This window comes from Sebastes fasciatus, chromosome 2 (genome assembly GCF_043250625.1).
Source record: "Sebastes fasciatus isolate fSebFas1 chromosome 2, fSebFas1.pri, whole genome shotgun sequence".
In the NCBI taxonomy this organism is placed as follows: Eukaryota; Metazoa; Chordata; class Actinopteri; order Perciformes; family Sebastidae; genus Sebastes; species Sebastes fasciatus.
In genome coordinates, this window is record NC_133796.1 from 25206672 (window position 1) to 25222471 (window position 15800).

General features: G+C 41.6%; 1 protein-coding gene across 4 annotated transcripts in view; it reads right to left on the bottom strand.

The window, feature by feature from the left end:
* cbfa2t3 (CBFA2/RUNX1 partner transcriptional co-repressor 3) overlaps window positions 1–12991 on the bottom strand; it is a 46997-nt gene extending 34006 nt beyond the window's left edge. Inside the window, exon 1 of one of the 4 annotated variants that reach the window (XM_074615330.1) lies at window positions 12022–12991. In XM_074615330.1, coding sequence (XP_074471431.1) covers window positions 12022–12229 — 208 coding nt within the window. In that variant the 5' untranslated portion in view covers window positions 12230–12991. Of the gene's footprint in view, window positions 1–447; window positions 1500–12021 lie in introns of those variants that run through there. The other 3 variants (XM_074615348.1, XM_074615338.1, XM_074615357.1) reach the window with 3 other exon arrangements.
* Window positions 12992–15800: the final 2809 nt, after the last annotated feature.

Sequence of the window (15800 nt, forward strand, 5' to 3'; positions counted from 1 at the left end):
ATATAATTAATATCAGATTGTCTGTCTACTCTGCTGTCTATTATAAGCAACAATTAAATATTAAGAAATGTGCTTTTTCACTCACAGATAACCTATATTTAATATCCTAAACTGAAAACAACTTAATCTGTAAAATGATAAAAAATTAAAGTGGAATTACAGAAAAAAATAGTAAAAGAAGCATTTTAAAGAATAAAGGAAGAGCAGGTAGATGAGCCTGGTTTGTCTTCACCTTGTCTCTCTAACAGAGCTGCAAACATGTTGAGTTTAAACTTGAGATATTTCAGCAGTCTGAGCCTTTAAATATGAAACACTTCTTCCATTATAACAAATGTCCCGATACATTAATGCACCCTCTTGCAAAGCCTCCTAGTGCATTTAAACAAAATGCACACCAATGACAAAATAAATGTCTCCCATAGAGTGGAGTTTGCAGGTTGTACTTACTTTGTGAAGGTCGAGGTCAAGCTGAGGTAATAGTAGCGGTGATAATCCACACCAGATAGCTTCTAAAACAGGTTTTATATCGTCTCAATCCTCATTATTTGGGGGGAAAAAGCCTTTGAGTTTGGGAAACTATTCAGGTGTTAATCCTTTTTGTTTTTGTTTTTGAAATATTGAGAGGAAAGAGAGGCAGAAGAAGTCTGACAATAAAAAAAGAAAAACTTTCCTTTGGGAGTTTTAAAAAAGGGGCTTTGACTTTCCAGGTATAATAAATTATGAGGTATTTCTCTTCTCAGTTGTATCGAAAAAAGGAAGAAATCAAATGAAAGCCAGGAGCTCTTAATGGATCCACACTGATGTCTTTGGTTTTGCAGTCTTAAAGCAAACAGCTTCTTGTGTTGTTGATGGTGGTGATGTGGGAGAGAAAAAAAATCACAACTTGTCCCAGTCATGTAAATCCGCTCTCTTGCTCATTTTAACCATCCCAGATAGAATAATAAAAAATAAAAAAAACACAGTTTCAACTGTAAAAACGTGCTTTTTTTTTAAACAGACGCGTCTCCAGCATGTAAAAGGATAAAGATGCGGATCCTCTTTAGTCTGCAGGGTGCGACTATTATTCCTCCTGTGACAACTTTAAAACCCTCTTCTTTTAGTTCACAGTTCAGGAACAAGTCCTCATACATCCGGCGACATCTCTTCCTTTTATTTGTTGTAAAAACAGTTTCTTTTCCAGCAGCAGCAGCAGCAGCAGCCTGGTGAACCACGTTTCTCTGTTTCGGTCCTTCTTCTTCCTCTCCTCTTCCTCCTCCTCCTCCGATCCTCCGCCGACCTGTCTGTCTGTCTTCAGATGGTGCTACAAAGAGATCCACTTTCTCCCAAAAAGAAAATCAGCTGAGCATTATTTTAACGTTGCTTTTTTTCCCGTCACAATTCACAATTTTGGTTGTTTTTTTGTCCAGACTTGTTTTGTCTCTTCAGTGATGAGCGGAGCTGCGCAGTAACCGCGGCTCTCTCTCCTCCGCCTCCTCTCTCTGTCCTCGCTGGAGCCTTCTGTCTGCGTTTAAACACCATCTGGAGCTCCTAACCTCTCTCTCCCTCTCTCTCTCTCTCTCTCTCTCTCTCTCTCGCTCTCTCTCCCGGGTACCATCAGAGAGAGAGAGAGAGAGAGAGAGACAGAGCTGGCTGGCAGCTATGTACAGGAATCCTTTCTAAATTGAAGAAGATCCAGATTGTGGAGAACAAAAACCTCCCATATTGAGTACAAAATCATGCCATTGGAGGCTAAAACACACTGCACTATATTACAAAACCTGCATGAACGCTTATGGAACTTAATGCATCATAATTGTGGGTTGCACTTGGCTAAAAAAACCCAAAAACATTTCTTAGAATAAAATGCAATTAAAAAAATATGTAAATAATATGCACTATATTATAAACCTGCATGAACGCCTATGGAATTTATTACATAATTGTGGGTTACACTTGGCTAAAAAAACAATAAATAATAATAAAAAAAATTTTAGAAAAAAATGAATTGAAAAATATGTAAATAATATGTGGATGCATGGAGTGCAAAGTGGAAACTAGTTATTTTAGATTGAAATGAGAAAGCAGTGAGGTATGTGTGTGTTGCAGTACCGCTGTCTGCCCGTGGGGGCCGCTGTTTCCTCATATCAGGACGACAAGGAGAACAACAAGGAGAAGAACACACAATTGAGTCCACCAGACTGCAGACTTTATTTACTGTAATCCACACTTGAAAAAAAAAAGCAGGTTTCTAAGAGCTGAATGAATGCAAAAGAATATATTTGTCTACATGTGAATACACAGCAGTAAATACACTGCATAGCTTGTAAAATGTATTAATGTCAGTTATTGTCTGTCATAGTCAGGTGTGGGTGGATTGATGTGAAGATGGATAGACTGAATATTACTATTATTATCACTGTCATTACTGTTATCACTCTGCATGTGTGCTTCTGTGTTACTCGTTTTAATTAGGACCTGATATAGTGAAGCACGATGTCCTATATTTCTACCAACATTCCCATTTTATTATTGCTGCATGTTTATATCATATCTAATAGGCGGTTTCAACCCTCTATTCCTTTCAAAATGACTGTCTTACTAAAACATCTGTCCGAGTACAGGCTACTAGAGATTACGCTGCAAATAGCAATTATTCATTTTAGCTGTCAGTTACATTTTGGATTAATCTATTAATCATTTAGTCTAGGATGTCAGAAAATATTGAAAAATCAAAGGTTTTCAGAGGCAAGTTTAGTTTGCCTGCCCAACAGTCCAAAACTGAAAGGTATTCAATTGACAATGTTATAAAACAGAGAAGAGCAGTAAATCCTCACTCTTGAGAGGCTGGGACCACTCACTGTTCTGACATCATTTCTTTATTTAAGACCTAGACAATTCATGGATTATTAAAATAGCCGCAGATTATTTTTTTGTAAATCAACTAATTTATTAATCGATTAATCATTTATTTTTTGTAGATGAAAAATAGACTTTTGGCTGACCTTGGTGCATTTACAGTGATTGAAGTTTGTTAATGTGCACAACCACTTAGGGCTGCAACTAATGATTATTTTCATTGTCGATTAATCTGTTGAATATTTTCTCAATTAATTGATTAGTTATTTTGTCTATAAAATGGTGAAAAATGTCGGTCAGTGTTTCCCAAGGCCCAAGATGACGTCCTCATATGTCTTGTTTTGCCATCAAGTATACATATTCAGTTTACTGTTATAGAGGAGTAAAGAAACTAGAAAATATTCACATTAAAGAAGCTGGAATCAGAGAATTTTGACATTTATTTCTTAAAAAACTACTGAAACTGATTAATTGATTATCAAAATAGTTGGCGATTAAAGCGGCAGTAGGCAGAATGTTTTCGGCATCATTGGGCAAAAACTCCATAATAACCTTTCAGCATATTGTAATTAAAAAAACTAGACATCTGCACCTCCTCATGGCTCTGTTTTCAGGCTTTATCTAGCCCGTGAAGGAAGACTTTTGCCAATCACAGGTCATTTCAGAGAGAGAGCGTTCCTATTGGCTGTTCATTCATCAGAGGCAGCTGTCAATCACTCGTGAACTCTGATCAAATGGTCAAACATCTTGTATTGTACTGTTTAGCTGTGAAATGAGAAACTTTGCTACGGCTGGTTGGCGGTGCTTGGCATTTCCTCAACTGATCTCAACATGGCGGCCGGGTCACAAACTTTCTCATTTTACAGCTAAAGAGTACGAGATGTTTCTGAAAACATTTGAGAAGAGAAATAGGCATTACAGTAACAGAGTATTGATTCAAAATTGATCTGCGTTGCCTAGTTTGACTGTTTGATGGGAGTTTTTGAGTTATTGACAGCTGCTCAGAGACAGCAGGCTCCAGCTCGGTTCTGATTGGTTGTTTTCCTCCGGTCTGTGAAATCTTGCAGATGTCATTAGGAGCATTGGAGGACACAGAGGCACATGATTTTTTTCTGATTACCTGTCTCATGCACTACTGTCAGGATACAGTGACCGTCTTATAAAAATAACTTTTTTTAATCATGTTTGATCCATTTCTACCCACTGCAGCTTTAATTTAATAGTTGATAACTATCGCTTAATCAATTAATTGTTGCAGCTCAACAACCACTAAATAAATAAATAAAATATATTAGATAAGCAGACAGAAGTATACAGAGAGAGACTGAGAAAAAGGCAGCAGGTACATCTAATTTAGTTCTTGTAGTGAGAATCCTCCACCTGTCCACACTGGTCTGTTACTCCCTTTGCCCTCTCTCCCTCTGTCGGACACACACACACACACACACACACACACACACACACACACATAGCCATAGAGGGGGACAGAAGACAAAGCTGACACCCTCCTGACCTCTCCTGTGTCTACAGAACAAACAGAACCAGCTTGTAAAGTACACACAGACAGCTGTTCTGCCCCGACTCCAGTCTCACCAGCCTCGCCAGCCTCCAACACAAACGCTGCCTTCATATGAAGCCAGGAGGACTGCTTTTTAAAAAAACGCTCCTGTCCTGATTAAACAATGTGAACAAACGTACACAGGGGGAAGCCCCAGTGCTCTTTGATTGGAACGTAACGGCTTCCCCCCCAACGCCCCGTGTGAAGGAATAACTTCAGGTAACCTCAGGTCCAGTGCCAACGTTTTAGTCCACACAATTTACTGTAAGGCTGCTGCTGTAAACAATGTCAAACACACACACACACACACACACACACACACACTAACATTACACACATAAACAGATGCACAGGCCATTACAAGCTGTCAAAGGCAGCGTGTGTAGAGTACCACGCTGGAAGTACGGTTGTCAAGGAGATTAATGGAGTGTTTATGAAACTCACTCTCTATATTTCTCTCTTTCAGAGTTATGGCCTTAGGTGTACCCATGCAGCATTGTGTGTGTGTAGTAGTAGTATGTTACTGTAGGTGGCTTATTTGTTTCCCGTGCAGAATACTGAAAAGGGAAGAGGTATATGTGTGTGTGTGTGTGTGTGTGTGTGTGTGTGTGTGTGTGTGTGTGTGTGTGTGTGTGTGTGTGTGTGTGTGTGTGGTCTTGAGTGACAGAAAGGTTGGCGATGGGGGTTGCATCCAAAGAAAGGATTCCTGTCAAGGTGACAGCTCCAGGATTGACAGGATGCTATTCTCCTCGGGAACGGCGTCAGTCAACCTGTCAGCCTCCCTGTACGACAGCCTCTCAGTCCTCTTAATTTGGCCTTTTGTTGAGCGGTCACTGGGTTAGCTGCGACACTCCATGTGGCCGGCCTGATAAACTGCACAATGAAAACACACACAAGGTAGGTGGGAACTCGCTTTCGATGAACTCTCTGTGCCATAATACTGCGACTGGAAGTCCCTTTGATGGCATTAATGACGAAAACAGCTCTTTCTTTCGATCCTCTATCTCTCTGTCACCTCACGAACACACACCCCCACCCACCCACAGCATCTCCTGGATGGTTGAGCTATAGGTTTGGTCATTGTGCTGCTTGTATGGAAATGACTATTTCTCTGTGTGTGTGTATGTGTGTGTGTGTGTGTGTGTGTGTGTGTGTGTGTGTGTGTCAGAGTAAAAGCAAGAGAGAAGTTCGCAGCATTTCCTCCACTCACACACACACATTGTAAATCCTTTCCTATAGTGGCAGTCACAGGCTAGTGTGTTGACAGGAGATAAGGCCCTGAGCCGACTGAAAGGAACGCTAGACCCATTGTGTTCCTGCGCTCTTCTCTCTCTTCTGCTATCCTCTCCTCTCGTATGCACATTCAACAGACCACACTCTTATGGAGCTGCCATTAAAAAGCACCATTGTAGGTTGCAGGCAGTCATGAAGGGGGGGGGAAGAGTACATCTCACTTGGTCAAAACAGGAAAAAAAAAAAGTAACTGTGATTGAAATGCTGATAAAAATGATTGTGTTGAGAAATCTCCCTTTGAGTCACATGCATCCTCCTTGAATATGTTTTTCTCTGATTATGTGCTTAAGAGGATGTTGTTCTCTCACTTTGTATGTTAACATCTTTAATTTGTGCATGTCCTTGAGCTGCTCCATAATGTTGTGAAAGAGGATGAGACAGAGAGAGAGAGAGAGAGTCTTTCTGTGATACGGCGATGTGGTGTAACGGATCATTGACCCGCCCACTCAAGCACGTACGCTGGAACGCTGCTTTTACAAATTGCACCCATGGACCCCCTGACATTTTGTTTGCAATCCGGCAACAAAGTGTCAGTTGTTTGAATCATCCAGACATGATGTGAATTCAAAATTCAATCCGTACTCTTTGGAAAGAATAATGTCCTTTGAAATACTTGACTTCCAGGGTTGTTTTTTGCCACGGAATAACTCTAATAAGAGCACTAAACAATTCATTGCTGTAGCTAAACCAGACCATTTTTCTATTCCATGTACTTTTCAGATTTTTTTATCCAATACTTTTTTTTTTCTTTTTTGCAAATACTGAAGTATTGCAAAAGTATTGCAATTCTTAAAGAGGACCTATTATGCTCATTTTCATGTACATACTTGTACTTTAGGTTTCTACTAGAAACATGCTTTAATGTTCAAAAAACACTTTTCTCATACTGGCTGTGCTGCAGCACCTCTTTTCACCCTCTGTCTGAAACGCTTTGATTGAGTTCCTGCCCCACCCCCTTCAGAAAAGCCCAGTCTGCTATGATTGGTCAGCTGGCCCTCTCTGTTGTGATTGGTCAACCAAACTCTTCGGACTCTGCTCCAGCTCTGCTCTAACTAGCAATGTTTGAGGGCATGCCAAACTATCAACTGTGCAGGTATTATGCAAATGTATTACTTGGTGACATCACCACGTTACAGAAGAAAAGGCAGGACTTCAAGCAAGGCAGTTCAGGAGCAGTGTTTCTGTAGCATGGAGTTTAGGCTTTGCAACTTTGCAGACCTTTTACATGCACAAAAAACTATATAACACACTAAAGGAAAGGGGAAAAGCACAAAAGCACAATAGTTACAAATCATATTTCATTTGTCTTAGATATTGCATATGCTTAGGGGCTTTCATTTCTGAGCCAAAGAAAACAGTAGAATATAGAAAATTTGATTAAATTGCAGTGAGATTTTCCTAAATTCCTTTATTATACATATGCATTCATAGTCCTACTGCATAGAGTGTATATAAGAAGTGGACATAGTCACCATGACATCACCCATTGGTTTGTGGACTGCAGTTCTGAAGCCTGAAGTTCGGTACTTTGGCCGTTGCCATCTTGGTTTATTGCAACCAGAAGTGACACAAGTGGGTGGAGTACAACTGAATGCTGAATAAGTCATTTTTAGGTGACCAAAATGTTAGGATTAACTTTCATGAACTGAAAACACACTGTGAAAGGGTTAAAGTTGTAAGACCAAAACACGGACAACTCCTAGACAGGACAACGCCAAGGTAGCGACCTGTCAATCACAAGGTAGCCGCACGCCCTAAAGCATCCCCTGCTTTATGGTCTATTTGACTCTAAATGGGACCATAATTTACTAAATGAACATCATGCTGTATTGATGAAGACTTGAAACTAGTGATTGAGACCATAAACTCATGTTTACAATGTTTACTGAGGTAATAACTCAAGTGAGAAGTAGGCTCATTTTCTCATAGACTTCTAAACAATCAGACTTATATTTGCAACCAGAGGAGTCGCCCCCTGCTGGCTATTAGAAAGAATGCAAGTTTAAGGCACTTCAGCATTGGCTTCACTTTTCAGGCACGGAGGTTGCCCAGTGTCCTACTGCCAACAACTCATCTAGAAATAGGAAGGGAAACGTGTGAGACAATTTGATAAGATTATGTTCATCTGCCGGAGGATGTTAGGACGAGTTAACTTCTACAGGTGCATGCAATCTGTGTGTTTTCTTTGGCCGGGCTGAGTTAGAGCGCAAGGTCACAGCTGACCAACACAAGTGCAAACTGACAAAAGAGGAAGTGACGCCTGATTATATCAAGTGTTGACTCAAGAACAGGATATGCAGCCTGAGAGGGAAATGGACAGTAAAAAAGTCCTCAGTATGCAGGTGAATACGCCCTCACATACTCACATGAGAAAGTCACTGCTATATATGACTGTGTTTCCCAAGAGACAAAATGTGTGTGTGCGCTTGTGTGTAAGTGCATGTTTGTGTGTGCAGACAGTTGGTGGTGCTGGCACTGGAGATAGTGAGAAGAGGGGGATGAGGCACTGTATCAAGTTGTGAACATCTGTTCCTCATAGAAACCACAAAGCTGGTGCTGAGGAAACAGAGAGGATAACTTCTCTCTCTCTCACACACCTCATCACCACCTCTTCCCACACATACCTCTCACTTTTTTCCATTCCTTATTTACTCCGTTTTCCTCCCTCTTTTTGCATCATCATCAACATCCATCTTTTCCCACATTTTTGATGATCTCTGCCACATTTATTTGCTCGTATCTGTGCCAGAGATGTGTGATGCGATTATTAATAAGCAACAGATGAGTGAAAAGATTACCACATGTACAGTAAGGTTGGTCATTATTTTATTACAAAATGTGTCTAATTTTTGCAGTGTCATTCTGGTTGTGATAACAATGTTTATCAGCTTAACGGCTGCGATATGGTGACATGGCAAAACTGCCACACAGAAGAGATAAACAAGAATCATAAAACTTTTTTGTGCACACAAACTTACAGTATGTGTGGTACGTAATCCAACCACAAATTCACAAATTACATCAGATATTACAATTTTGTGAGATTGCAATGAGCTTGAATTAAAAATAAAAGAATTGAGGGTAAAGATGAAAAGGATACTGGTACTGTATCAAAATAAACTTAAACTTAATTACATTCGTCATATACATACAGGTACATACATGAAACTTGACCTCTGCATTTAACCCATCCTATGCATTTTTAAGAGCAGTGGGCTGCTATAAAGTGCCCGGGGAGCAACTTTGGGTTCATTGTCTCGCTCAAGGACACTTGACATGCAGACAGTAGGTGCCGCGGATCAAACCGCCAACCTTGTAGTTAAATGACAACCCGCTCAACCCACGGAGCTACAGCCACCCCTAAATTGTATCACAAAGTCCATTTTACATGACTGATTGCGCCAACAGGTCTTCTGGATAATAATGTCGATGCAGCCGGGTCGCATGAAAAATCGTGTGAATGACACAATAATGCCCAAGGCAAAAGCGTGTATAAGAACGCTGTTCTTGCTTTAGGCACGTCATTTGTACGCCATGTAGGCTGTACTGACTGCAATGTAAACACATCAGCGTGATGCTAAGCTCAGAGCTTGTGACGTGGAATAAAAAGTGAGAAAGGCCGCTTATGGCGGGCGGGATGGGAAGTGGACGGGTACAACAAACACAGGACTTTCAACTAGGGAACTGGTATTTTGTTTTGTAAGTTACGTTTAGGGCTGGGTATCTGTGAACCGAAATAACCCAGTACCAAGTAGTATCAAAACTTCTCCAGTCAAACGATATCTGCAATCGATCTAGAAAAAAAATACTGTTTGCTCGCAGCCAATCACCGTGAGCGTTCTTCAGTTTATTGCAACTTTTGATTGGCTCACTACCACAGCAGCTGTTACCCATACAGGATTGCCTGCCTGCATACGATTCTGAACACAGAGATGTCTGAGCCAACGGCGAGCAGCTAATGGTGCTAACGGTGCTAACAGCGCTAAGACAACAGCAATTCCATTCACATGATGGGTATCGAATGAAGTACACTATTGGTATCGGTATTACTTTAAGGGTACTGATATTGGTACTGGCATCATTTTTTAAACGATACACAGACCTAGTTACATTAGTGACATGTTTTTTAGTGACGTTTGTGACATGTTTTCTGTACTGATATTACGTTGTTTCCGTACGTATTGCACTTAGTTTACGTACGTATTTTAAGCCCAACCATGAAGTTTTTCCTAAACCTAACTAAATGGATTTGTTGCCTAAACCTAAGTTAGTGGTTTTGTTGCACCCTGCTGGTACTGCACCTTCATACACACGTGTAATATTCACGCATCGTCGAGGCAAAACGTGACACACTATCCTCTGGTGGACAGGCGGGTCTATTCCACGCTTTGGCGTGATACCTGGTTGATCGATGATGTATCACAAAGTGACATCAAGATAGGGAAAGTTGTGTACTTCGTGATCTCCTCTTGTGAGAGAAAACTGTAACGAATAGCCTATTCATAGCTATAGAGGATTAGGATTGGCACAAAATTACGAAGTCTATGATACAGCAGACATGAGCCGAGGCTTTGTTAGGGATTCACTGCACCTTCTCCCTCAAAGTCCCTTGATTTAGTCCTTTCTCCTTTTCTTCCTCTCTCCATCTCTCTCTCATTGCCTTCCTCCCTCTATCTGGGCTTGCTGTGAGGGTGTGCTAGTGCTGGGTGGCAGTTCCTTATTGTAGAGTGTCTATACGAGTGTGTGTGTGTGTGTGTGTGTGTGTGTGTGTGTGTGTGTGTGTGTGTGTGTGTGTGTGTGTGTGTGCGTGTGTGTGTGCGTGTGTGTGTGTGTGTGTGTGTGTGTGTGTGTGTGTGTGTGTGTGTGTGTGTGTGTGTGTGAGTCTGTATGCTGTGTGCGGCTGATAAGACCCAGGGAGAAGAGCCAGCGTGCCGACATATTCTTGCCACCACGGTTATCGCCCGTCGCAGCTGTGCCTGAGCTCTGCGACATCTGCTCCCTCACAGGAAGCCTATGCTGCAGCTCACAACACCTCTCTCACACACACACATACACACACACACTCACGCACAAACACACACATTTTGCTACTGCTTCTTTTCCATACAGTGTGAACATATCGCTGGACACACACACACACATGCGGTTACATAAGGTAAACTACTTGAGACAAAGAGCTGCAGTTCACATTAACACATTTTGATTTCCTCAGAGTATGCATCTGTTAGTGTGTGTGTGTGTGTGTGTGAGAGAGAGAGAGAGAGAGAGACGAATGGGTTGGAGCACCGACACCAGAGTTCTTCTGGGTTTTTATCACAGAATTACAGGGGGGATGCTTATGACTAAGCCTAATTATAGAGGCCTTATCGCTGCGACGTTCACAAAGCTCATTACTGCCAAGAGACGGCAGGCGCTGCAGGTAATTCACTACGTCGGGTATTAGTCCTTGCTCTGGCTTACAGTTTCTACATATTTAGAGTCTATAAAATTGGCCCTTTAATGTCTGATTCTTAATGCATCTCTCTTTCCTCGAACCCTTTGCTGAATCAAGTGAAGGTTTTCATTTTTTACCCAAAGGCAGTACTTCAGTGTTTTCACTGCTTTAAGAATCAATTGCATTTTTTTCCCCTCTTCTCTTCCCTTTTTCCTGGATGTATTTCAAGTATCCCTCATCTGTCCACAAAATAAAGTTTTCGCTTTGTCATTCACCGCGATGAACCCTCATGACCTGCATGTGTATGTTATTATGAAGCCATTGAAGCTGAACAGTGAAACTATCTAGTTCTGTTCCCTGCAGCTGTATGGGGATGTCCAGAGGAAGACCCCCCACCCACCCAATGCTCCAAAAACCTCTTTCCCTTTCCAGTGCCACGGCACAAATGTGCTCAACTGGGCTTGTTAATAATAATGTCAAGTTTATTTGTGCTTGACAGCTCATCTGAAGACCATAATACATGACAATAAGCACTTGGTGGCTAATTTAATCCTGATTCATGATTCAATTTGATCTCTAAACCAAGTTTGTTTTATATAAATGGTCAAAAAATACAGTAAACGCACTGGGAGAGGAAAGCTCATTTAGATGGTAATATTTGATGTCATCCTAACCTTGAAACCTCAGTTTCAATCATCAAATAACAGGTCTGCTCGAAACATGAAGAAACCTCACGTTGCCCTTACAGCACGCAGCGCTAAGTCAACACAAACTGATTATCCGTCAATCACTCCGACTTAATGAGGAGAGCTGACAGCTGCGGGACCCTCCGTCACTCATCGCGGCAACACACTGCCAAAAGATTTCATGAAACAGGTCCTTTAAGATGACAAGCTCCTACCTTCGCTACATCTGTAGTAGCCGCCGGTCGCCAGGTTTAGATCGAGGCTTCCATGCTGGAGTCTGTGGCCGTTGGTGTGTTTACCCCTCAGCTCTCTGTGGCTGATCAGTGTGACCGTGGGGACACGTGGAGCGAACGCTGGAGCGGAGGAAGCCCCAGCTCTCTGATCGACCTTCCTCTGGCGCTCCAAATGGACTTTGGAAGACATGTTCGGACCTTCAAATCTCCACCGTCAAGATCTCAACTTGCCGATTTCTTTGGGAGGTGAAGGGATTCAGGGTTTATGGTGACACACTGTTGGTGTAAAGGTGCTACATGCACACTGGCAGGTCAATGCAGCAAAGACAATGAACCCTAAAAGTCTATGAGCTCCAAAATGCTACGAGGCTTTCCTGCTGGACCTGCTCTTCCATATGTCCTTGACGCTTTACATGTTGTTGCTCATAATATTCAGCCAGTTTACCTTTGAGAGGCCCCTGCAGATCATTGTATGACCCACTGAAGTGCCATGCAAGGACAAGAACGTAGCTGCTGTTAAAGCTCCAAACAGAGAAAAACTAGAAAACAGCCAGAGGTTGTTTCCTCTTCTTCCTTTCACCTCTTCATTAATGATCCTCGTTGTATTATTCCTGGATTCCTCTGATATTATTTCTTTGCTTCATGTCTGCGTACAACTTTGAAAAATGCATGATAGTTGTATGTTGATACCCACGAGTAACAGTCTCTGTCCTCAGCTCAAAGTCTCTTTTGCTGTCCCCTTTAGATGCACTTGGCACCATCTACCTTTCTTTCTTCTTTTCCGTTCATCTGGTTCTTTCTCGATCTCTTGTCTTCCGGCAGAGTGTGTGTGTGAGAGTGTGCGTGTGTCAGCGGCAGGTCAGTTTGTCTCGTGGCTTCTGGCTGAGGGGCCGTGCTCTCATCTGAACCCTCCTCCTGCCCTGCCTGCCAGTGCCGCTCAAACGAGAAGTGTGTGTTAGTATGTTAAAGTTTGTGTGCGTGTTTCTGCGTGTTGCAGGGCTGCAGCCCCTGGGGAGGCAAGGCAGCAGAACTGGCTGTGGTGATAGCAGCAGACAGCAGCAGGCAGAAGGACCTGGGCCTCCGTCTGCGCTTCCTCTGTCAGGAACCAGCTGTGTCTGCGGCCAGCAGCCGCTCCTTCCCTCCTTGCATCATTTGTTCTAAGTTACCCCCTTTCCCTCCTTCCTAGGATCCTTTGCTTCTGTGCACCATGGACCTCAGTGTCTATCATGACACTTTAGGTTGTCCCATCTCCAAAAACTCCTCCTTCTTGTCCATCCATCTGCTCATCCTCAGTGTCTTTCCTAACATTAAACTAGTTGCACTAACTTTAGTCTATCTCTACCATGTTGTTTTGCATTTCTTCTTCGCTAGCATGCATCTCTGTGTTTTTTATTCTCTTTCTTTGGCATTTTTTGTGTGCATTGTAGTTCACAGTTAAGTGCAACAGGAAATACAGCCAAGGGTATCGTGGTTAAATGATAATGAACGATCTGATAAATAATAGTTGCATGTCACAGTTCACCAAAGCTGAACTTTACACGGAAGATGATAACAGCTATTCTACGGAAATGAACTGATTTTAGTTTATAGTTTTGCTGTCATAAATGCTGATGTGACCGAGTACTTGTTAGGTTACCTGGACCCCCAATATTTTAAATAATAATCCATCATCCACATCTTTTGACTATGTATAGTCCTCATAAACCATACATCCCACATTAGCCTGTACAACCCTGCTCCTACAAAATTACATTCCCATACAACTAAATTCTCAATTATGTTTGGAGGGCTATGTATTTTCTGTCAGATTACAGTCGTAGTTTTAAAAAGTTTTTAACAGTTTTAAACACATGGTTGACTTTGTAAATTGAAACAAAACAAAAAACACTACAACACTACTTAGTTAGGTTTAGGCAACAAAACTACTGGGTTAGGTTTAATAAAAAAGACATCATGGTTTGGCTTAAAATGACTACATAAGTCAACATTGACTTTTAGTTTCACACAGGACATGAACAGCGGCCTCCTGGGGGAAAATCCGGTGTTAGTTTGACCCATCCACCTCCAATCCCACCCGACCATAGTGTACTTTCTCGCTTGTTATACTCATTATTATACCACGTAACTGTCAATAACGGTCGCTCAATTTATTACGTCACCTGCTCTGTGCGTTGCTCATTGGACTACGTCACTTGGTGCCGCAGACTTTTGTGGTATGTCAAAGAAAAACGTAATTTAAATTTTCCTGTGATTCCCCTAATCCCGAGAGTTGGCAGGAAGGATGATTGAAAAAAATCCCAATTCCGCTGTTTTGATTGGTATTCCTGGCAAATATAAATCCCAGTTTGGTCCACCAACTACAGTAAAAAAAAATCGTGGTTGTTAGCTTGTCGAAGATACCTAAAGTTTTGGCCTGGATGATGAGAGCCGTGAGAGTCAACTTTTCAGTCTATATGCAAGCTAGAAACTCAAAACAACTAGCTAAAAGAGTCCAAAGCTTTAGATATAACTACAAAGCTGGTCATTCATTCTTCCTGGATTGAACGCTATTAGTGACTGTATTGTTAATATTAACAACAATGCACACATTTTCGATGCCCTAAGAATTGAAAAAGAGGCAAAAAAGCATCTTTCAAGTAAGTATAATTGTGACCATTAAAGTCGCTAGTGAAGAAAATGTCAAAATTGATGTTCAGAAAAAACACTAAAAGCACAGACACATTGAAACAATGTCGAAAATAGAAAATACTCTTCTGTACATTCAAACATAAGTCCCATTGACCATTTCATCAGAAGGTCACACCACAATTTTGTTTTCGAGTTTGATGTGGACACCTCTTCTCATCAAGTCCACGGTTACTTCTCATTTCATTCCACATAAACAGAGGTTTCCCCCTCGGAAGTCATTCCAAAGAAATACACAAGCGTTAGAGGCCAAGGTATAGTTTCTTTGATTCTTTGTCAATTTAACTTTTTAATGTGATTTGGCCCTTCATTCTTCCCCCACCACACTACACCATGTGGGTGACAGTAAGCAGTCACCTCTAAATAGAGAAAACTCACGCCTGTTCTGGGAAAAGACACATGCTCAAACTCTGCTATCTCACATTTAGAATCAAAGATGCCAAAGTAAACTACTCAAAGCTCGGACAGCTGAAAGGGGCTCTCATGTGAAACTCTAGCAACATTGTAGCCATCACCTCCTTGACCTTTGACCCCCTAGGACTCATTAACCCCTAACCCAGACCGAGTGGCCTGTGCTTATGACAGCACACACACATCCACACACACTACCACATATTTCTGTTGGACCAAGTAAGTGTGCTGATGAGAGAAGTGAGAGGGGATGTGAGCACACAGATGTGCCAAGCGCCAGGCTGAAACCAACGCACACATGGTCATCAGCAGAGAGGAAGTGAGAGAAACTTGTGTTGCCGTCTTTGGGGCGTGGGGGACAGAGAGAGAGAGAGAGAGAGAGAGAGAACTGATTTCTCTATAAACCCACGTGTATACAGCACATAAAATGTAAGTGCTTTTTTATTTTCAACAGCTAAAGCAATGGGATTTCCCACATTTACAAGTGTCCATACATAAGACATTCACATTCTGTATTAAAGTCAATATAAATCTCAATTATAGTGAAATTGAAGTGCAAATTATATTTATTATAGGGTTTGAATTCCCAGAGCAACTGATTACATTTTGGCACAGACTCTTTTGGGGTTAAAGGGATAATTTGGGTGTTTTGAAGTGGGTTTGTA